Source organism: Macrosteles quadrilineatus, unplaced genomic scaffold (genome assembly GCF_028750875.1).
Source record: "Macrosteles quadrilineatus isolate MER2022 unplaced genomic scaffold, UCM_ALF_1.0 Scaffold_3__2_contigs__length_128488019, whole genome shotgun sequence".
NCBI lineage: Eukaryota > Metazoa > Arthropoda > Insecta > Hemiptera > Cicadellidae > Macrosteles > Macrosteles quadrilineatus.
Window position 1 is genome coordinate 18313533 of NW_026542596.1, and position 25156 is coordinate 18338688.

The following is a 25156-nucleotide window of genomic DNA, read 5'->3' on the forward strand; positions in this document are numbered from 1 at the left end:
ACACACAAATACTGATTCCGGAAACCGTGAATGAACCTTGAATAGTATTCTATCTTAAATACAGTAAGAGTATTTCTAACAAGATTAAGGGGGAATAAAAAGAGTAGGTACAGAATAGCATCATTTGATTTATTTTACGTCCGAGCAGCAGCAAACACTTGTCACCGTTCAGAGAAGCTCTGAATTTATCCCCACGAACGCCGTATATACTGACCACAGTTGTGACTTTCTGTGTGGTTCACAAATCTCTCATTTCTGGAGTGTGAACAGAACCTCTCTGTGACAAACTCTCCCTTACGTAGAATGTTTCTTTCACGGGTCCTCGGCAAGACCGACATCTTAATCTCCTGAGGTTTCATCGAGAGGTTGGAAGAAGTTGAAAGAAGAGGCTTAGGAAAAGTCCATTTTACAAAAAAAATAATCATTCGCAATTCCTAACTTCAAAATCACCAGTAATAAACTGTAAATGACGAGAGTTAATTTTGTTTTCGTGGTAATTTATTAAAAGCAGTTGTACACTAAAAATTGGTTGATGGTAAAGTAATTTTATTTAACGCCGGCCTCGACGCATATGGTTGGTGCAAATCAGCAAATTCTTGCCAAAGAACAGTTACTGGTCGCCTTTCCCAGCTAGTGGGTAAGTGGAAAGCCCCAATAAGAGGTAAGGATGTAATATAACGCGCGAGGTACGTAACCTCCAAATACAGTCTTGAGCTGCCCCCTCACAACCCACATTGCTCCACTTAACTGAGACCTTCCCCTCCCATCCAATACAATGATAAATTGGTATCGAGTCATATTTCAAATCATTATTTTTATATTACAACCTTATGTCGCAACATTTCTGGTGGTGCTTCACTGCCTAACATGCTTTTAAGCGCATATCATGAATCAATTTGTGGGACAATTTGTGGATTTTTTCAGAATCCCCACAAAGTTTGTTAATTTATTACTTTCCTGTGAACAATCAGGAGATCTTCGGTTCACCGCTTCATCCTGATTAAAGTCAATAGTTTTTTGATAGTTGTAACTGGGCACAGCTCTTCTCGTTCTCGACTAAATTATCTTTTAATAAAAGATTAGGTGAAACCAGTAGAAATCGACGGTTACTTTTGAGGTTTAACGCAAATTCAGTTAGTTTCGATGGATATAGTGAAGGTGTTAAAATCTTTGTTAAATAAAGAAGGGGTAAACATAATTATGACAAATGAGTAAATACAAACTTAGATGATGAATTCGTTGAATGCAAAATTTTCTGTCCTTCATCGGCAACTAACAAGAAATACTTGAAATACTTGAGGTCTTCATCCTTGACCGACAATGTTGGATAGATTGTGTCAACTCATATGAGTTTGTCAATAAAAACATATATTTATACTATTTACAATATATACAATATTTACATTTTACTGTGGCATGGCGGATATATTTTGGGCTATGATCTGAAAATAGGCTCCTCAATGAGTTCTCCCAATAAATATAGTGGCCTATCCACTAGGGCTTTTTAACAAACTGTAGTTCCAATTTACGCACTCGAACTGGCAGGGTATTGAAGACCTTTATTGCAGAGCGGTGATAACATTTTAGAGTACGACTCAAGCTACAGCGTGGCATATCCAGATCTTGTGCTCTTCTTGTGTTGTAGCTGTGCTGATATTCCCTTTTAAAATATTCTCCTTCACGTCCTTTTAATAGAATGAGTATGTCATAAACATATTGGCTGTAGATGGTAAGTATCGGCTGATCCCTGACAATAGGCCGGTAATGCTCAGAGTATTCAGAGGATGTTAAAATTCTGATTGTCTTTTTCTGGAGTAGTACAGTCCATACGTTATGTTATGTGGCTGTGGAAGAGGGCGTGATACACAGTCTTTTGGTAGGGCTGCGTTATGATTGACCTAAGTTTTCTTAATATGTACAAGACTCTGAAGAGCTTAACGCTGTCTTTTTCAATATGGCAACTCCAGCTGCATTTAGAGTAAATACAAAAACCAAGCAGCTTTACAGGTCCATATCTTCCTCTCTCCTCTCTCTAGTTTTGAGTTTGCATATCAGAGATTGCGTCTCTTGTCCTCATCTGCAATTTGTTACAGATAAACCATGTTCCGGCAGATCTCGCCCTCGAGAGAGTAGGGTAGTATCATCTGCAAACAGTAGTGTGTGACCGTTTAGCGATCAAGTCATTGATCATCATTGTGAAAAGTAAATGGGTTACCCTTGAGGTTTAACGCAATTTCAGCTAGCTTCAATATAGTGAAGTTATTAAAATCTTAATTAAATAAAGGAGGGGTCAACATAGTTATGACGATTGGGTACCCTTACAAAACGTGGATGATGAATTCATTGAATGCAAAATTTTCTGTCCTTTCATCGGCAACAGGTCACCCAAAAGGTTTTGAAGAGTCTTACGTTTCTTGTTCATGAGTTTTGATCAAAACTCATGAACAAGAAACACTGAGCTAAAATTATAACTGGAGGTAGCACTGCCATGGCAGAAGTCTGTCAAAAGCGTGTCGCTGATTTTGTTAGGTTGGTATAGCAGCAGGTTTTTTCATCCAATAACATGGCTTCTATAACTAGGTTTGCATAGCAGTGAGTTTTTCATCCAATAACATGGCTTATTTATAACTCACACCTCACGCAAACATGGCGGCTGGCGACACGCATCGTTGACATTCAGTGCTACCTCCAGTTAGAATTATAGCTCAGTGACAAGAAACGAAAGACTCTTCAAAGCCTTTTGGGTGTCAGATAACAGTATCTGGCAGAGGGAATCAATATTACTGAGAACTGGTTCCATCTGCTGCTTTAGGATTATATCTTTCAGATCATATTCGGATCGTAGTGAATCGTCATCTTTGGCTATAAACGGTAACTAATTTTAACAGCGGAAGGCAGATAAAATATTTGTTTGTGTGTATTTGATAAAAATATCTGTTTATCCAGAAAGCATTAATATTTTAACTTCGACTGTGAGGGTCTGAGAGAAAAAAAACAATTTTACCCCATAAATCCCCCGTAAAACTCCGTTCCCATAGTCACGGTTTTGCAAACTCATTTAAGTTTATCCTGCCTTACACCTTCAAACCAAATTTCATCGAAATCGGACAAAAATTACTCTATATATACCCCTGCTGCAGCAAACCTGCCGACTAAGCAAATTTCCATTTGTCTGAATTGATTTTCAATTAAATATATTTAAATAACATTAGGTACGTTTAACGACTACCTAGGTTTGTTGTTACAAGGAAACTAAAAGTGTGATTTTTAGTAAAATATTAATAGCTTGGTATAAAATAAATAAATTTGCAAGTTTGATCAAACTATCAAAATCGCAACAAGCAAACTACAACATTTTACAATATTCTCCACAAGAATAACATGGGAATTTTAAATTGACTATTTTTGGAATTTTCTCCGTTAACAATAACCACAAGCACAAAAACCACTAAAAGTACTTGGTAAACTAAATTAGTCGTTTTTAAGCTCCTTAAAAAGGTCTAGAGATAAATTGGAAAATTTTGTGTTTTGAGGGTCAAAAATGAGAAAAACAAATTTTCACCCCATAAACCCCCACCCCGCAAAACACCGTTCCCATGGCCCGATCATGGTGGTTTGCGAACTCATTCAAGTTTATCCCGATTTACACCTTTAAATCAGATTTCATCAGAATCTGACAAATATTACTCATGTTATCACGTTGACGGACACATATATAACTCTATATATAATTTTGAATAAATGATGTTTTTGGCCTCTGGGGACATCCAAATTAAAAAATTCAATCGGCCCCGGGCCTAGGCACGGCCACCTTTAACTACAGGCCGCTTAGTGACAGACGTCCCATAAGATAAGATAAGATTTTTTTTTCAAACGGAGAGCGACTTCCATTCTTCAATCCAATTAGCCTGAACGCACTAGAAATCATCTGTGGGGATGTGTTCACAGTGGTTCAGTGAGTCTATGTCAATAGTGTGGGGTCAGTGGGGGGATCCAGGGGTTGTGCGTGTGTTGGCATCGGTTTGCCGAGGGTAATGCTTACCTCCGACCTTTGTACTACTCCATCCTGAACTCCTACTCTATCCTGAACTCCTGCATCAATCTTTGCATGTTTCCAAGCTTTCTATTTATTGCATTGTTATTTATTTTTGTTAATATAGTCCATCCTGTTGTTATTGCATTGTTATATCTTGTTCTTGTACAGAGTTTATCGTATTGTTATTTTTCTGAAAGTTTTATCTGTTTTTCATTCTGCCTCTTTACTGAAGTTTCACTCGGCTACTGCATTGCATCATTGTTATTGTTCCTATACTGGTTTTGTTTTTTCGATTGTCTCGTTTTGTCAACCTGTTCAGATAGTTTGTTATTTATAGTTGTTACTTATAGTTTGTTATTCATAGTTTGTTATTTATAGTTTGTTATTTATAGTTGTTATTTATCTTTTTATGTCTTGTTATTGAAGTCTTGTATTCCAGTTTTTTCACTACTTTTGTACTGACCTGTGATTTTTTCTGCTTCTTCTGCATGTAAGACATTGTATTATTCATGTAAAAATGGTGCAACCGTTAACAAATAAATAAATAAATAAATAAGATAACATGGCAGACAGGTGACATCAGCTAATTAATTCACACTTTATTGATTTATGAACATAAATTTATTAAAATATTGAAAATACAACATAAAGAATTGAAAACCGAAACAATATGAATTAAAAATCTATATCTGTACATTCTAAGCGGAGTCAATATTGTCATAGTCCGGTAACCAATCTTTCGTAAATACACAAATACCATTAGCTGCTTCCAAACAAAACAGCTGTTACAACACCACTTGCGACGTTGCCACTTCGAAGGCCGCCCGCGGTCTAGAGTTAAAGGCGGCCGTGGCCTAGGCCATATCGTGCCACCTGCGGTAATAGCTACTTCCCTATGGGGAAATTCAAGGTTGTTAATTAGAATAAATCGATATGGTATTGTAGGGGATAAATAGTCATGAAATAAATCCATGGATAGTTTTTGTATTTTCAATGTATCAATATACAATACAATTGACATCCTGGAAATAGTGATATATGTTTGGAACCATGGTGGGAATGGAAAACCTATGCAGTTTCCTTCCACCATGGTTTGGATTGGAACCATCAAAGCGCACTAAGTGGCCGTGCCATGTGTGGCATCAAGTACTGTATGATAATTATTCAAAGCTAACAGATTGGCCAAAAGTTAGCGCATACTTTTATTTCAGGCTGGCAACACTGTCGTTAGCTGAACACAACACATGTGATGACGTTCGACGTTCACTACATACCTTCACCTTCTTCTTTTCTGTATAGTCTAGTCTGCCAGTGCCAGACAGACAGACAGATTCTAACCTCTTTAGTGTTAACCTAAGCATATGTCAAAACGATTTCGGTTATAACAAATTAATAATCCAGTTAATACCATGTAAGTAGTCATAAGATTACTTATATTCAATTTATCTTTACATTAAACTGAATAAGAATTACTTTTAACTTTAAAAATTTAATAATCTTATTGGTAAAACTAGGCCTAATTGAATGCATTGTTTGTCTATTACAAGTCCTGAGGTTTCATGAGTCAATGAAAGTTAAACCAGACAGTGTAGGGTAAATAATAGGCTAATTTCCGAATTTAAATGAGTTTAAAATTAAGTAGCCTCAATCTAACCTTCAAACCAATGGAATAGGTGTAGGTTGAATATTTTTGAACAAAGTTAACTTAGGCCTACTGGGTTATCGAAGTAGGTCTATAATGTTATGCTTCTATTTATTTAAACGTAAATCCATGGAACAACTAACTTAACTAGTTCCAAAATTGTATTCTTATTTGCTGCAATGACCCTGATAAAACACCCGCTGGTTTGCCAGCGGTTTCCAAACTTTTGGTCTGGGGCTTCACCTCCATCCTGGATTTTGTTGCAACCCATTGGTTAAAAATAAACCCTATAGCCTACTAAAAACAATAGCATTATCACGGTGGGCCCTACCGTTTTTATCATCATGTATTGTCGTATTGTCATGTACTTAGTGTCAAGTGAAATACTTACACCTCTTCATGAAAACTTTTAAGATGGTGCAATTCAGAAACATTAAATTAACGAGACTTTGGAAGTTGAAGTTAACTATTTTACAAGTCTAGACCATATCAATATTGAATGTAGACAACTTGTTGTGTTGGTTACTTCCCACATAACTTGCCGTTTCATGTCAACCTTATTTATTTTTTTAATCCATTTAGCTCTTTATGATACTACTGAATTAAACAATGTTTCCTCTTTAAATTACCTTTACGAGTGGGTTAACTGCGTTACTTTCATGTTAAAGGTAACATTCATTATTATCGGTGATTTCTTTTTCGATACGGTATATGGATATTTTATTTTTCGATCCAATATATCGATATTAACGAATTGAAACATATTGACATTAGCCTAACAAATTGAAACATATCAGCTGATAACTATGATGAATAAATATTGTTTGGTAACAAAAAAAAAAAGTTATATTGGAATGAAACTGTTCTTAAACTAACCTAACATAAGTAACCAAACTTGCTGTAACATTTCAAATAGAAGTTTTTGTTACTAGTCCCTAAAGTAGACTTTTTTTTATTTTTTGTTTGAAATTCGATTAAGTCACAAAGAAGCATTTTAGGACAAGTTACGAACAATATTTTTCATTACATTGTCATATATTATAGGAGAAAATACAAAATATAGCCAAAACCGTTTGATTAGAAAGGAACATTTACTTTTACCAAACAAATCGAACGAGTACTGTACATAAATTATAGAAAGGTTTGTTAAATTAAAGAACAGCTGATTTGTTTTTGTGATAAGCTTTGACATAACCATATGATTCGAGTCTGTAAAATTGTACGGACTAGTCCGCAAAAAGCTATCTTTAGGGACTCAAAACGATCCGTAAGACAGCTGTTTTTGAGACAGTGTAATGAAAATTATGTTTGATATTCCCAACATGCCTTTTTTGTTATCAAACAGAATTTTTAAATGGGACAGCAAGTTTATAAGTTATGTTACCGGTAGGTTAGTTTACCACAGTTTTATTTCTTACCTATTTATTTTTGCCTAAACAAGATTAACTTAGTTCTCAATAATTTGAAATTTAAATGTGTTTGATGATAATAAAACAGAAAGAATACAGATTGTAAAAGATACCATAAATATTGATTTTATTGAAAATAAATCATTGATGATAATTAATGTTCCCTTTAACAGGAAAGTAGGTCTTACTTACTTGAATATTTGTATTCTCCATCGATGACCGACATGTCGGATAGATAGTGTCATATTTTTTTTAAACTTCTATTTATATAAACATATTTAGGCCTATGCTAATTACTATAAAAAATATATATATATACTTTTCTTAGGCGGACGTGTCGTGCTACAAAAAGAGGTTCATTGTCCAACTCTGTCTACCTAAGCTGCTCCAAAGCACTTCTTTCAAAATATGTTGAATTAAGTCTAACAAATTGAACTAACTTAGGTCTTACAAATAAAAAGGTTCAGCAAATCTGTGGTTAGGATTTTAAGTAAAATACATGTCAATAGATATGTTCAATTAATTTTCTTTATATTTCATCAAAGTATGGCCATTTAGGTTTTAAGTGGGTTTGGACAAATGCTATTAAATCTACACCTAGTTTGGAAACGGCTGGACTGATTTTAGGCTGTACCTATTTATTTTCCTTAGTAATCTTTTCTCATATCTAACATAACTGTCTGCCTGTCCCAGGGTTCATAGTGCTTGCCTTCAAACCTGAAGGTTGCTAGTTCGATTCCGATCGTGGTCGTTTCTGGACTTAGCCCTTACAAACAACAACAAAAGTGTGATTCGCATAAAAAAGCACACACAAAAACTCAGGGGTGGTGGTAACTGCTATCTTAACTCCCCGTGTTAAGGATTTATTATCTTTTTAAGTAAACATCGTAGCCTAGTTAATCTTGTGAATTTGATTAAAATCTTTGTTCAAACAATATATTTTAAACCCTGGAGAGGATAAAAAAAAACAATTTCAAAGATTTTTACATTGAAAAACTGGTGTTTAAATGAAAATTAAAAGTTAACCTAGATTTCAACCAAAGAAGTCAAAGAGCTCTTGAGAGGTAGTCAATAATCCTCACCTAATGTTAAGCAGAATAGGCCTAATCGTATGATTTATTTTACTTTTCAGGGCCAAATCAAAAGTCAGCTTCAAGATTACGCTAACTTCAGACCCAAAACTTCCTTTTAAAGTGTAAGTAGGCTAACTTCTTTAAAATGATGAGTGTTAGATATAGTTTTGTTGTGTTGTACCTATGTCAAAATTAACATTGGGAGCGAGCTGGCGTAGTGGTTAGAGCGCTGGACTTCAGTCCCTGAGGTCCCGGGTTCGATCCCCGCCAAGTCACCAATGGATTTTATCCAAGTGATAATGCCGCAACCCCTAGGTTTAGCCTGAAGTAATGTGAAAAACAATCCCAGGCTCGTGCCTAGCGTTCTAGTATAAACAAAATTTCAAAATTAAATCAACCTGAAATAGACAAAGCCAGTTCTATATGCTATGAAAATAAAAACTAAGCCTTTGTCCTTTTTCAGTCATTAAAGGTCAAGTATTTAGACCACTTGAGTAAAATGTACTCGATTCTGCATAGACTCAAATACCCTACTTGTCTATAGTAAATGTTTTACCTTTTTTACCTTTTCCTCTTCTTTCTTCGCCACAATCCTCAGATTGGGTAGTCATCAAAATTTCTCCTTCTTCATCCTCTTGGCAGCCTTTCAGCTAGCCCAATGTAGGTGTGTAAGTGTGTTCTTGTATTTATTCCTTTGTTGAGTAGTATGGTTTGTTTATAAGGTAATTTTGTGTGTTTTTTACAATGTGGTATGATTTGAAATCTTTTTAATTTTGTCTGGTAGGAGATTTATGTAGGTATTTAGATCCTGTGTATGTTGGGATATTGCTGAATTGGTTTAGTCTGTATTGTGGCAGGTTTATATTGTTTTTGTGTCTGGTGTTGTGATAATGATATTGTGACCGGAGTGTTGGATTCAATTTTTTTTGCTAGGATAATGGTTTCCAGGATACATTGTGAGAAAACTGTGGGGATTTGAGTTGGATGAATAGGGGTCTACAATGTTCTAGGTAGTGTGTCCTGCATATTGTTCTCAGCACTTTCTTTTGAAGGATGCGTAGTTTGTCCATATTATTTGCAGATGATGAGTGGTAAGCCTAATCCAACAGAAGTGATTTTATAAAGTCCTTTGACTTTATAAAACCACTTCTGGCGGATTAGGCCTACCACTTTCTGTCCTCAACATCTTCAACCATTATGTGGATATCTGTCATCCAAGGTATATGACTTCCAATTATTTGAAAAGGTCCTGTAGCATTCAAGCATTCTTGACTTAATCCAACTTTGATGAAATATATCCTGTGAGACTATGCAAACTGAGCCTAGTAATAAACCGTACAGCCATGGACAAATCCTAGTACATACTTGTCTGTAACTTTGTTCTTTTCTTACCTTAAGTACATGATCACTAAAACTTGCCATTGACTACAAACTGAAAGTCAAATATTTTTCACCTTACTCCAAACTGAAAAATTAAAGTGCTACAGTCAAACAAGCTAAGAAAATCAGTAATATCATCAACAAAATCTTGAATAAATGCCTCCAATACCTGCAAATAAAATAAAGTGCTAAATTCAAGAAAGCGAAGAAAATCAGTAATGCCATCAACAAAATCTTGAATAATGCCTCCAATACCTGCAAATAAAATAAAGTGCTAAAGTCAAGAAAGTGAAGCAAATCAGTAATACCATCAACAAAATCTTGAATAATGCCTCCAATACCTACAAACAAAATAAAGTGCTAAATTCAAGAAAGCGAAGAAAGTCAGTAATACCATCAACAAAATCTTCAATAATGCCTCCAACACCTGCAAGGCTGTGTGGATGTTGTTAATGAGCGTAGGAGGTCCTGCCCTTGGTTCAAAGATTTAACTACATTTCTTGATTTGAATATGACTATTTTGTCAAGATAGCTGATGAGATCCCAACCTTACCTTATTGCAGCAGGCAGGCCGAGTAGATGCAGTCACTGACCACTCCACTAACCACACTATAACAATTCTCTCAAGGAATGTTTTACCAACTTCAGTGTCAAGTTGGATGTTGAAGCTGCTGTGGTGCATTTCTTGTATCGTAGGTACGTTAAGCAGAAGAAGAAACGATACTGGGAACATCCAATGTTAACTGAGACTTTTCCTTCTGAGTAGCGTCTTCACGCCCACCAAACACCAGCGTGATCTCCTCCCAAGCTTCCTTCTTCATCTCTCTGTTGGCATAATCTACTGCTGATATATCCTATAAACAGGGCTTTTCTTTAATAGCTATAGTAAAACTCTCAGTGTCAAAATCCTGCGACATTTTACAAAAGAAGTCACTTCACAAACCACACAAGAAACAAATGCTCACCGTTTGATTCATCTAGGAATACTGGTCGGGTCGGAGACAAGTCGGGGGAAGTGCGCGTCGTCCCATTACATTGTGTGTTATTTTTGTCTGCAACAGCCAGCGAGTCGAGCCCGACCAAACTGCAAGGGCTTTGGTCGTACGACCAGTGTGCGCTGTTCCATTTACGCCTAAAAACTGGCCGTATCCGACCAGTGGGAATCGTGGTCGGGATAGTGCTCGCCGGCCGAACTACAGCCCTAATGACCTGACACAATGAAAGGGATGTGTCAAGTTATCTAGAGGTTCTCTACTTTCTAAGGTAACTCAGAGAAGAAATCACAAAGACCCATCTGATAACCATATACCATGCCATATTCCATAGTTGTGCAGCGGATAGTGCTCTTGGGACACTCCCCTGCATGCCATGAGACAGTAGCTTTATAAAAAAAAAACTGTAAGGGTCATTGCATCAAAAGGCCCTAAAGACCATTGCTGACCCATATTTAAAGAATTGGGAATCCTCACAGTCGCAAGCCAATATGTACTCATAGAAACCCTGCTGAAAGAAACCCAAAGATAATTTAAGATTCAAAGTTGTAGGGTTGTAGGCATGATTGTGGAACAACGAGGGCCCATTATTTGGATATGCCCTGTAGACATTTAAGTCACACCTTACAATACATTTTGATTCAAAGGTGATTAAAATTATCAGCACTTTACCTGATAGTGTAAGGAACCTCAATAGTACAATGTTCAAGAACTGGAGCTTGCTCACAGCTATAGGCTCCTGTACCATCTGGAAGAGTTATCCTCCAAACCGCTAATGCCAGGCTGAAAAGAATTACGATTTCTTATACCACAGTATATTATAATTTTGTTAGTTCATATTTTCAAGTGTAAATTTTATAAATATGTTTAGTTTTTGATAACTCAATAAATCCAATAAACATTGGTCAAAGATTAAGACAAGAAAGAAAGTAAGTATACAAAAATTACCATAATGTACAAAAATTGTAGAATCTTCAAAAAGTTCAAAAAGTAGTTCTGAAAGGGGTGTGCTGAAAGTCAGTAATTTGCCTTTTTGTCGTAGGTGAATCCTGCTTGGTGAGAACTAATTGGAGAAAGACTTGATGAAATGACAAAAGAAGAGGCTTAAAATGAACCCACATGACAAGGACTATAAAGCACTATTTACTGTTTTCCACCAATTTTTACACTTTTGTGAGGGTAACAGTGAAGGTAAAGAGGTTGAAATTATGTTTCAAAGTGCTAAAATCATTGAAGATACCTGCAGAGAGATAGAAACTATTGGTGCCGCTCAGGGTTTTGATGAGAAATTAAAAGAGTCTTTGGAAATTGAAGGAACAAAAGTTGTACCTCTAAAATTCTTTTATAACGCATTTAATCATCTACTTTCCCAATACATAGTCAATAGTGAATTCAGTGAATCTGAAGTAAATGCAGCAATTTTTCAGTTTATTAAATTTAAATCTAAACAAGAGTTTCAGAAGCTCATTTACCAATTGACGATAACAAATCAAACTGTTGGAGCCCTCAGCACATCATTGTCTTCTTCTGAAGCTTTAAGAAAATTCGAAGCAGAAAATTTTCAAGAAGAATTAGAGAAAATGTTGATGAAGAATGACGGTGATGTTGAAGAAATATATGAAGAAGTAACTAAATTAGTTTTGGAGAACGGCACTATGATTGAAGTTTTCCTTGAATTGTTATGCTTACCCAGTACCAGAAAGTTTACTGACTGCATCCAAGAAGCAGTTGCTCTGTCTCTCTGTGACTTATTAGGAAATTTAGACAATGTATATTTGTATCCTCAGTTGTGTGACTTTAGTGAGCAAGAATTCCACACCGTAGTCAAAAAGTGGCCTCAATTTGTCGAAGCTATTTTAACAGTTATTCAGGCATCAGCTGGACGATTGAAATGTAGCTACAGTGGAAATACTTACTCATGGACTACCACAGGCGCAAGTCCGTGTCTTGGTTTTGATCGAATTGTCACCATAGTTAAGAAGTGTCAGAATGTGACTGGAAACAGTGTTAAATTTAAGACGTTTTTGGAACAATTAGGTGAAGAGGGTTGTAGAGTTTTAGCCGAGGATATCATGCTTAAATGTCATCTCAGTTAGGGTTGGTATTGTTTTTTGTTTGGTATTGGTTAATTATGATGTCCTATTAAGTTAGAATAATGTTAACAGTACTTTTGATGGTAGGGCCGTCCAAAGGGGGGGCAAGCTGTCCCGGGCGCCGCGGCTCAGGGGGCGCCACGCAGCGGCTATTTGTATTAACATAGTATTAAAATATGCGAATGCCACTATTACTGGGGGGGGAGGTGGCGCCACAACCACGTTTGCTCCGGGCGCCGCCAACCCTAGGGACAGCCCTGTTGGATGGAAGTATACATTTAAAAGTTGTAGCTGGTTTTAGAACACAAATGAACCTAGCCTAACCAAACCAAAACTAAACGTTCAGTTTATTTTAAACTATTGAAAGAAAACCAATCTAGTCTAGTATCCTTATGGGTCTGAGTGAAATGGATCATCTTGTAGGAAATTTGTCTCTTTAATGTCCTCGCAAAAATTGTTTATACAGTAGACCCTTGATAACAAGACTCATCATGGGGATTGTAAAATAAGACTTGTTATCAAGGTTGACTTCTTATCGAGGTTTTTCATAACATGTGATTAGGGGTAAAATCATTTTAAGGGGATTTGAAAATGATACTTGTTATCAAGGGTCTTCTTATCAAGGTGTAGAAAGAAAAGAAAATTTGTATCGCACACTCTATGATAGGCTTATTTATTTATGTTCTGTTTTAATAAAAAACTGGACACACCTGGTCCATATAAATAGTTTGTCTACCCTCGTATTCAAAAATCAATTATAATCTACTTTAACAATAAAAGTTTGTTGTTTTGTAAATTCATGAATTTTTTAGCAGTTAATTTGGTTGGTTTCTCAATTGCTAACCATAAGTTGTGAAAAGTTTGTGTGACCTAGTGGCTAATGTCAATTCTAATTAAAAAACTCAAACCGTCTATATATTATAGGCAAGCATGTTTCTTTAAAATCATCCTTCTCAGCTCGTGTGCATCGCAGGAAAAATCTGCGCAAAAAAACACATTCTGTTAGAAAGATATTTTCTTGTATGTGCAGAATCCCTTTATAAATTAAAATAGGCTAAAAAATAAGCACAAAAATCAATTTGAAATCAAACAAAAATTAACTTGGGCCTTGTGGGTACTTTTTATGCTGGTGACGAAATAACAACAAAATATAGACAAAAAATCAAAACAAATGAAAGAAATTACAATCACATGTTTAATTTACAGTGTGGCATGAAAATAAAGAAATCTGTACATTAAATATTTTTGGTCCAGTTTTTTACCACTGGATGACCTCTAGTTTGTTTAAATATAAGTCATGTTGTTACAATCTTACAAAGCAAACTTTACCTGCAGGACAAGCAAATTTCCATTTATCCAATTGGATGTTTATTAAAATTTTTTCAACATTGCAAAGTTATTCCCTATTTAAATAGAACATTTTGTTTAACGATTGGATTAAACTTACTTAGGTTTGCTACCACGGGGAAGAGGTAGTAAAATGTCAATAGGCCTAGTTTGATATAAAATAAAATACTTAGCCAAATTTTATCAAAGCACATATATTTAAGTCAACTACAGCAGTATAGCTTTTCTCCAATTTTAAATGTTCAGATTTTTTAATTTTCCCTCCAACCATTAAGTGTACAGCAACTCTTCAATGTACAAAATTATTTGTTTTTTTACTCTGCCCCACTTCCATATTCACATCCTATGACGTAGGTTCTTTTTTCACATTACTTCAACCTAGGCCTACAGGGTTGTGGCATTATCACTTGTATAAAATCCATTGTGATTGGTGGGATTTGAACCTGAGACTGGAGTCCCGTGCTCTGCCACTAGAAGACTTGGTGGTTTGGACTGATCCTGTTCTTGAAACGTGATATCTATATACATTTTAATCGTTATCCATATTACATATTAATACATCTTTATTTTCTTATATAATAGGTAGTGTTTTGGGGTACTCTCTGGGGTCATAAAAATGAAAAAGTAAGTCCTGAATGTATGTCTTACCATGTCACCTAGGGTAATAGTTTCTCCCCTATTGGAGAAATTCACTAAAAATACTAGGGCTCAGTAAGTAAGCAATCCCATACAACGGTGTTCATACCTTGGTGTATGAATGTTGAAGTCTCTTGCCTATCATTATTAACTGATTGCAGAATATCAGTGCCAGAGGAGGCCCCTATCACCGCTCTAGTGAAGTTTGCTGCTGAAGAATTCAAAGTTCCTCCTGAGACATCTGCAATTATCACTGACGATGGTATTGGCATCAACCCTTCTCAGAGCTGTGGTAAGTTGGCTTAAGTACAGTAAAGCACTTTTAAACTGCACCCCAAAACGGTTACCAAAATTATAATAAAAATCTAAACATATAAAATGCAAAGCCCTCACTGACTGACTCACTCCCTCACTCATCACTAATTCCCCTACTTCCCATTTACCTAGGAGGATGAAATTTGGTACACTGATTCTTTACCCATTGATTGTTACCCAAACTGGTAAGGCAATCAATAGTTTTATTAATACTTATGAAGTCAAATGGGGCGAAGCCCACGTGTAAAAGCTACTTTCAAATAAATTTAAAAATAGCTAGGCGAATAAAATAGCCTTTAAATTCCAACCATTGATTACCTACCCAACAAAATGAGTTATCAGAAAACCACCTCACCTCTTCTATTTCGGTTAGTCGCTGTTTCACTATTACTTAAATTAAATGTCAAACCCTTCTAATAAAGTACAATGTTTTTTTTCATAAGTTGACTTTATCTGACTAACTTGGAGAACACTAAAAAGCTTCTCCTGGACACCATCAGTAACCTTAGCATGATAACTGAAATGGTTTATGCTCAGACCTATTATAGGACAGCCAAAACACTTTAAGGCTCGTCACACACTGCGTCCGGTCCGGTAAAATCTGATCCGGTGTTTTTCACCGGATCCGGCAAATCTCCACACACTGCATCAGGCGTTCCAGTTCCGGCGACCAGTCTGAGTCTATGCGAGGACAGCGGTATTGTGAGTTGAAGAAGTGTTTAACCAACAACACACAGTAGTTTGTTTTAACAAAATTTCCCTAAAGCAATGACTGACAGTGACAGTGAAGAGATCTTCGTAGTTGCAGCAGCTCTTGCTTAAACGTCCTTGTGGCCTAGGTCGTATAGCTCAGGATACGCCTGTACTAGCACAATCAGTTTCTCTTCCAATGACATTTTGTAAAAAGTCGTACAGCGTAAACATTAACCACAAAACCACGTCTGCTGCTACTGTTAGTGCCCACTGTCACTGTCACGAGGTGAGTAGAAGTCGTCTGCGCATGCGCGAGCTCTCCGGCGTCGGAAGCTTGCCGGAAGCCTATCGCTTCTCGACCGAAATAATTTTACCGGACCGGACCTGAAGCACCGGACCGGATGCAGTGTGGGGACTTCCATTTGAATTAATGGTTTTCGAATTCACCTGATCCGGCATGCCGGATCCGATTTTACCGGACCGGACGCAGTGTGTGACGAGCCTAATTCAGCGCATGACTTAAACATCTCCCAAGATCACAGGGTTCTCACTGCAATCAAACACTGTAAATTTTTGTGATGGTAAATCGCTGCTCATGCTCATGAATAAAAAATAAAATTATCATCGTTACCTGCAATCGTCAGAAATTGCAAATATCTCCTGCATCACCCGCAGTGAGGCAACTTTTTTACATTTTTTTCAAAACACTGTGGTTGCCTAGTGGTAGATCTGGGACTGCTACAATTGCAGTTTTAGCAATTTTAGTGAGTCGGTGGCTCAGTCGGTAGCGTCGCGGACTTCGGGCCCAAGGCAGCGATGTCGTGGGTTCGGATCCTGGTCACTGCCGATAACATTTTATCAGTACAGTTCACCTTTGTACTGTACCGGCTCACTCCTTGCTTTGCTGTTAACGATCCACGCACGGGCGCTTAGTCTATGTGGACGGGCAAATGCAAGGTTAAAAGAGGCCGCCAACCTCTTTAAAAAAAAAAAAAAAAATTGTATAGTAAGTTCAAAAATAGATTCAAATAAGGTTTATCTTAACTGTAGGATTTAATGTCAAACTTTAGTGTGTCCCTGTCCCTTCACAATTTGGTACAGCATGTTTTAATTATTCTTTTGTAGTCTTCACTAAATTACACTGTCACTGTTATGAAATTAGGATTCTAGGGTGCATTTCAATTGAAATATGAAATATGAATGGAAGATGAGAGTCTTACAATTGGTAGCTGTTTTACTGACTATAGTCAAATGTTTCTGGGCCAAAAAGATAGGTTTCTCATAGAAGTGGACTTTCTATTAGAATTAGATGACTGCCTAATTCCATGCAATTTGTGTGTGTGTGTAGACTATTGAATTTTATATCAGTAAACTTGTAATGGATTCTATGTTCCAGGTAATGTATTCCTGAAACATGGCACAGAGTTGAGACTAATCCCGAGGGACAGAGTGGGCTTTAGCTGATCTGGCAAGAATCACATTCCTCCGACATAACAAATATTTATGGTTGCAAACTTTTGTATACTTTTAAAGTATTTCTTTTGACATTTGCTATTAACTGTAAATTGGATAATTTTAAGGTTTGTTACGTGTGATACACATATAGTAATTATTTACAATCTGATTGTTTTTTATGTTCTTTCTGTAAAAAATAAAAAATATATGATTTAAATTATTGAAATGATTGAAATGCATACTTTTTCAAATCACTCCTTTGGTTCTCTAGACTTCTTCAACTTTCAGCATAAAATCTAATGAATATTTCTAATTTAATAACTATAAAAGAGGTTTAATTTACCTGGTTACTGACAAAACGATCCATGGTAGTTCATCATTCGTGCTGCTAATTAAGCACAAAACATCTTATTATTTGTATATAGCTCAAAACATCTGATTACCTCCACTAGATGAATATTTTAAACTACCACTGATAGTTTTGACAGTATCAAGGTAATTATTAAACCTTTTTTAAGTTATTTAGAAGATCCAAACCATTCCATCATGAAAATGTAATACTGTAGCTCTTTCATGCTGCAAAGTCCTTATGAAGGAAGTGAATCATTTTTAATTTGCATCAATGAGACAAGAGTTGAGGCTGCTAAGTAATTGTGCATAAGAGTAATTTAACCATTCGTAGCCCTCGGAGGGTTACCTGAAAATGTTTCTGAACTTCACGCAGACTAGGCAAGGTATGGATGAGTTGTCAGCTAAAGGAATGCCCTTGTTTAGGTGTCATCATTACAAATGCATACTTGGTTGCGCCATGTATACAGTAATTTGAGCTTCCATTTCTAACTATTTCAATAGCAACCCTATCTTTATATTTTTTGGTCAGTTGTAGTACAGTTTTGGAATATGACATAACCTCCGTCTATACTAGAGTTATTTAATTAGTAGGATACTGGTACCTCTAAGGAATGGCTTTCATCAATGTCTTTTCATTAATATTATTACACTATCATACTTTTTTATTGGTTCAGCACATTTTATACGCTAGTTTCTTTGGGTTCGTCAAGATTTAGTTCCCACTCACTTTTATGTGTAATTAGCCATGTCGTCATTATAACAATTACATTTCCGATACCTTTTTTCCCTATTTCAAAGTTCATAGCACATCCTGACCAGGTATTTTGTAGATCCTAATATTAACTGTAGGTATGGTTCACTACGATCATAGTTTTTCCCTCAACTGTTAGCACGATAACATTTATTCTCCTATTCTTCCCATTTTTTCTCGGCTCTTCAGACTCAAAGATTTCAAGGTTTTGGCCAAAGTTTCATTTTGGGCGCTTGTCTTCATAATGACATTTAAATATTCTGTTCTCTTTCGTGTGGATGATAGAAAACCAGTTGACAAATACAAGCCGAGGCTGTTTCCTTGTCCTTATTCCATGTCGTTTTTGATGTTATTCTACTCTTTAATAGAATTTCTACTTTCTAGAATTTCTCATTGTTTATCTATTCTACACTATTTGTTCATGTATCAGGGACTTTTTTCTCCAATCAAAGGTTTCCCTTTTCTAGTATTGCATGTGTTTAACTTTTAGCCCTCGTATTTTTATTTTCCTGCAGCACCTTCCCGAAGCTGCCCCGGCCAAATGTTGGAGATGGGGTGGGAAGGTTTTTGAAAGCTATTGGATGAAATACTAGAGGCAGCGACATACCGAAACCTTTAGAAGGAAGTGGCAGATCGGCACTCTGGATACTCAATCCAATTGCAAACCAAAGACTATCACCCATATCTAACAACATGGCATATACTAATTTAGCCTACTAATACAATCCGTACAATCAAAAGTGAATCACATATAGCTGGGTATGGGTTATAGTTCTCGCTTAATAATGGTTTCTCAGGTCGATCATGAGAAAAGTGAGTAGTTTTTTGATGATTCAAGGACCTAGCAGTCCTTGGTCATTGGGATTTTAATAAAAGGTCCTGTCTATTGAAACAGCTGGTCTAGGTCAGTAACAAAACTACACAAGACATCTCACTCCATTCTACTCTATTCTTTCACCCACATTTGGGTTAAAATACGCACCTAGTTGGCGTCCCCATTCCACCTTGCAAGAAAATGTTGTCTTTAAGGAAACCAATTTCATCTTTATATTATATAACCTAGTTTTATAAATTTAGATTTCACCTGGTAATCAAATTTATGAAACAAATATGTGAATAGCCTTTCAAAACTTTATTATTACAGTAATTCTACTGCATCATATTTAAAAAAAAACTTGACATGCGCTGACAATAACTCAACATCCGCTGAGTTGTCTTTTGTGTTCTATGGAGCCAATCGAGGCTTATGGTTCGCTTATTTGGAGCAGACTTGATGCCCAGAAGAGTATTTATCTGTAAGATTATGGTTATGGTTACAATTGGATTACAAAAGTATTGACATTACTATTTTAATCTCTTCCAAGAGCGCTGTATGGGTTGATGCATCAGCTAACACCAAAGTAACGGCATTGGTTGCCTCATCAAAAAGCTTGCATAAAGAATGTTTTTTTCTTCTTTAAACTGATGGTAGGGGTCTATTACAAGTTCTTTATCAGCCAGTTGGTAAGTGTGCATCTCCATCTGATACCAGGCATAGAAAATCATCAATAGAGGAGTATTTCATAAAAACATTTTATACAGTACTCCTTTAAATTCAAAATACTGTATTTTCCTCTCAAGGTGATGATGGCCTTTTGCTTGAAAGTTTTATAGATGTGTAAAAGAACTTCCTGGTCCAAAGCTGTCAAGGGAAGTGGATGGAATGAACCTTTTACACAAGCAGTGTATTGGATACAAACATTTTTTAGCTTATCCCTTTTACACTATCCTGGATGGATGAAACTATTGGTTTTGAATTATATGTAATCTGTACGAAGTTCCAGGCAAAGAATATTGCTCATGCTGCTGAAGGACTGCCTCCTGATAAGAACGTAATGCTAGAACATTGTGAAAAATATTTAGATTTTAAATTTAAAAATAATCAATCTTTTAAAACAGTGACACACACTGGGTCCATACTAAACTGAACATGCATCTCTGCAGCTGCAGCTCTACAGATCTCTGTAGCGTTGTTACTATGGTCAGCGGTTTCTTTTAAGAAATTTATTTAAATCCCAAAATAAGCAGAGACAGCTGGGGCATCAAAATGCTACTGCTGATTTTTCTCAGGTCGAAGCGGCAACTTTAATATTAAGTGACTAAGTGAGCACTGTATGTAATCGCTTAGCTACCCAGAGCAAAAGGCAAATTGATGCAGTACATTTTACGGGGGTGTTTTTACCACAATTATCTTTGGCATTAGCTGACTCATTATACACAGCTAACACGTTCGCTACTGCAATAGTATGACATTTTTCATTCACATGGACCAGCGACGCACATATGCGACGGCCGGTTTCCACCCATATACTGCCGTCGCATATTTGCGTCGGGGTTCTAATGCTATTAAAATGCTTATATCTTTGTAACGGTCTATTTGAAGGCACTGAATTCCCTGCAGTTTGTCTACAGAGATGTATGACGCACAACTGCGTCGCTTGGTCTGTGGATATGATGATTGGTGACGTCATATGATAGTTGGAAAACTGGTCTTTACTCTTCTGCATCACTGTACGTATGTATGCTGCATTATCCTATGTAGCTTTTATATTTGTTCAGTTATAAACTGTTCTTGAATAATCTGTTTTTTTTACTTACTTTTACCTCAAAACACAAACAAAAATGAACTGTCGCATATATGTGACGTTTGGTCTATTTCAAGAAAACTATGATAATTTTCACTATTGTCTTCGCTGTAGACCGGGCGTCGCAAATATGCGACATTACAAAATTTGAAAAAAAACAAAAAAACAAGAATAAAATATTTACAAACACGATTGTAGCACATTACAGTGTAAATGATCATTGTTTTACAGGTTTTCACCCGTGGTCTGTGTGTACTGTTAACCAAGTGACAGCCGGTCTATGTGTAAGATTCAAATGTATATCTCGGTCTGTGGCAATGACCGCGGCGAGTGTGTTAATTGCATCGAGGTTTGTTTAACTAACTAGGTTAATTTAACTTGGGTATTTTGGTAAATAGAAAATGGCTCAATAATAAAATGTAAGTTGGTTGATGTAGGCCTGAAGGTGTCAGCATCAGCTAAGAGCCAAGAAACCAGCCTAGCTAATTATTTTGGCTATTTAGGCAGAATTTTTAGAAGCCCTATAATCATGTGTCAAGGATTATGTCTCATTGTTGGTCGACCTCAAGCATGAGCTGAAGTACTGTCTAAATTATTGTGTTGTTTTACTATTTATGTGACACTCCTTGGTTTGAATTGTAAATTTTACATTTGTTGTGGGAATTATTTGGCAAGCAGTGTCATGACTGTAAAAATTTTATCAGTTGAAATCAATGAATTACAAATGCTGTTATGAATCAAATATCAGTAATCTACATCTTTTGATGGTGGAAGCTCTCCAACCCAGAGGAGGTTCTCATCAACTGCCAATTTTATGTTAACTACAAGTAGATATAACCTACAGCTTGGTGTGGTCTATGAGTCAAATAGGTGTTATTTGATTGGATGGATTTTAACTTGTGCCTCCAGGACAGAAGTCTCGCTTCAAACTTAAAGATTCACTGCTTGGACAAAATATTAACAATAAGAATGTTGAGGGAGAATTTAACACCTCATTCACAATCAAAAACACTGATTCTCTTTAAAAAATCATGCCTTACATTTTTGTCATTACCTCCTTGGTTTTCCTAATACATACCTAATACATATTGGTTTTCCCAAATGTTATATAAATTTTTTAATTCAATTACCGGTAATTAATTTTAATAGGTATTCAAAACAATTAACAGCTGTTCATTATGTTGCCAATATACAGTCAAAATAATTAAGAAATTTGTAATATACAAATAATGTACAAAAATCAACATGGAGCATTATCCTACTTCTTCAAAAATACAAAGAAGCAAAACCAAAATTTTGAATTTTCTGACATGTCAAAAAGATCATGTCCAAGCCAAAATATTGTTTAAACCATCAGCTTGGAAAAAGTGGGTCCTTAGAACTATATTTACAATCATTTAATATAAATATTTTTACTAACCTAAAAGTAGGATTATAGGATTTGATTTTTTAAATTATTTTGTACAAATACGTGTTTACAGTTAGGCTAAGAACAACCGTTGGACCTTGAATCAGTCCACAAACATTGTAACAGAGTAGTATGTAATTATGTTAGAGTGATTAGCAGTTAACAGTGTTGCAGCAGACAGCAGACGACGCATATCAGCTGATAACTGCCACTAACAGCTGACGGCCGATCAGCTGACTGTCTTGACCTTGTCTGTAGCTAGATTGCGTCGCACAGTTTGCCGGCGTCGTCCGTCTGCTGGGGGCCTGGTTGAGGTGAACTGGTGAACGCGAACAAAGGAACTGCATGCGTTACATATGTAAACGTGTCTGTTTCTACGCGAATGTGTTTTAATTATCATCTTGAATGTTTTAATCAACATTTAAATACAACTTGAATTATATGTCTACTAAGCTTACATTTCTTATATTATTGAATATGTTTTTAAAAAGGGCTTTTGTAATATGTCCGTACCGGTAGCAGAAATAATTTAGATTACTATAGTTAAATTTTGATTTATGAACATGCAGCTTACACATGTAAATTATTTCTAATCAATAAAATTGTTGTGGTTTCACTTTTCCAAGCTGCGTTCTCTTTGTCTCTATCAACAATAATTTTAGTGACTATGGTAATAGAGTTTGAAATAGTTGTGTTTTAAATTATTGCAAGAATAATCTGATTTAACTTTTTTATTTAAAACCCGAATCTTGGTGTCTAGTTTTTAAATCCGTTACTGGCGTTACTTTATTTTCACTTCTGGCGTTAACCACTGGTTCACTACACATTTAACCATCAACAGATCATCTGTTTTTAGGAAGACTACTCAGTAGTCTGTACAAGATCTGATATAACGATCAATCTCGTGTATGCTACATATATTTGGTAAACGACAAACGTAAAAGAAACAAATTAAATTTACCACCAGGTACGATAGAAAATACATGATTTTTCTATACGGTAATGATGACATTTTTACAATGTAACTCGCATAAAGATTAATGTGATTAAAGTTTAATGGGTGGGTTAAAGATTAATGGTGTAGGTTCTACTCTCTGAACCATTAAGTACAATATTTAGAAAGTGTTTTTGATATTATTTAGTTGTAATTAAAGTTCGGTTTAGTATAATTACGTATATAAATGTTGAAATCTTTCACTTGAAAACTTATAACTTATATTATTATAACTTGAGCAACTGCTAGCTTCCTTCCTTCCTGCTTTGGCCAATGCTCATCATTATGAAATTTTATTAGTGAAATTTTATTCACTTCCATCTTAAGTGAGCCTATAAATTTTATTTATACAGGGTGAGGCAGACCACTCGTACGCATACTGTTATGGGAGTACGTTTGTTTCAGTATTTTTAATCCTAAATGTTCCTGTTTATGACCGTGTTCATGTTTGGTTTATTTGCTTATTATTAATTACCGACCGTCGAATGAATCGAAAAGACATCTTTGACAGTCTGAAGATGACTCTCAGCTTAAAATACGCAGAAGGTGTCTGAAAAATAATGACAACGATCGCTCGCATTGAGTACAAAGAACATTACAACCGAGAGAAAGGTGTATGGTACTGTACCACTTTTGTAACACATTGTCTACAGCTTGCTCAACCATATTGTCTGGACACTCGTAGTCCTTGTCCCCGAGAGCCGCTGTCCACTGTCCAACTACTGTACTGTTACTGTTAGGTGGGCAGTTTGTTTACAGCCCCCTATTGACACCTGTGCCCCCGCGTGTGTGCGTGGGTTGCGTGTGTGTGTGACAGTCAGGTGTCACAATGCCGCCGCTGATTTACTGTGGGATAGCGAGAGTTTCTTTCCAGGAACCACCCCAGGCACGGCGCCGCTCCGTCGCCCCCCCCCCCCCCCACTGCACATCCCCTAGCTGCAGGTGGGGGGTTGGGGGAAGCAGCAAGTGCATAACACCTTGAGGAATGTGATCTGGCTGTCCCGTTGGAGTTGGGGCAAAAACAACGTTACCGAAATAGATGTAATGGTTATAAGGGTTTGAATGTTTTATTCATTTTCGGTTTGTGTTACAGTTGAGGTATGGATTTCACAAGGGTTGGGAAAGCTTACTTTCATTCGTAGGTGTTCAGTTTAGCTTCATTCGAACTTTTTTTATAATGAAAGGAAATGAATCATTGTATCAGAAAAATTATATTTAGATTCAATAGGCACGTTGGTTTGCATCGAGAAAGACAATATACTGATTTTATGGTGATTTGAGCGTTGCAACTATAGTAAGGGTTAAATTTGTTTATTTAGTTTGTAAACAGCCTCCCGTTATAAAAGAAGTTCGTTAAGTTTTGTCAATATTATTCACAAACCGTTAGAGACGTATTTTCGGAATTTTATACATTACACCAAAAAGAGGCTAGTTTGACAACGTATGTTTATACTAATTGCATTGAAACGAGCCATAATCAGTGTGGACTTATAAATTTCGCCTATAAAATCATTTTTAAGATAATTTAAAATATAACAATCCTGTCTCAATGTTTATTGTTTATGATACACGAACAGAAACGGCATGGATAATCATAAGCAAATGACACCACTAACTATCAACAATAACATTTGGACAGTTACTTGCAACACAAACAAAAAACGTTTTTACTTTTTTACTTTACTACACTTACTTAATTTTGCAATAGTAGGTCATAGGTTGTTCTGTTACTGGACCAAGCTTCCTCTCATTTTCCAAAACAATTTCACTTCTTTTTAATTTTTCTATCAATGTAAATGTTTGAACGTATGTGTTTGAAATGTTTATAAAGGCTATTCAAATGTGAAATGGGGGTTTTTAATGTTGAAAATTGAATTTGTCAACATTCCTATAACTTGGTATGTTGGGGAATAATAATTGGACCAAAATAATGGTTTATAACTTAACGACCTGTTTA

At 36.0% G+C, this 25156-nt stretch overlaps 1 protein-coding gene across 2 annotated transcripts; it reads left to right on the forward strand.

Moving 5' to 3' along the window:
* Positions 1-5352: 5352 nt before the first annotated feature.
* LOC128988855 (ubiquitin-fold modifier 1-like) lies at positions 5353-17297 on the forward strand. Of its 2 annotated transcripts, none has more exons than XM_054410571.1 (4): positions 5353-5447; positions 8220-8282; positions 14770-14900; positions 17013-17297. In XM_054410571.1, coding segments are annotated over exons 1-4 (264 nt in total). In that variant the 5' UTR covers positions 5353-5445; the 3' UTR covers positions 17081-17297. The 2 variants fall into 2 exon arrangements, with proteins under 2 accessions (XP_054266546.1, XP_054266545.1); XM_054410570.1 differs by lacking the exon at positions 17013-17297 and adding an exon at positions 11575-12629 and having other exon boundaries at positions 5396-5447; positions 14770-14890.
* Positions 17298-25156: the final 7859 nt, after the last annotated feature.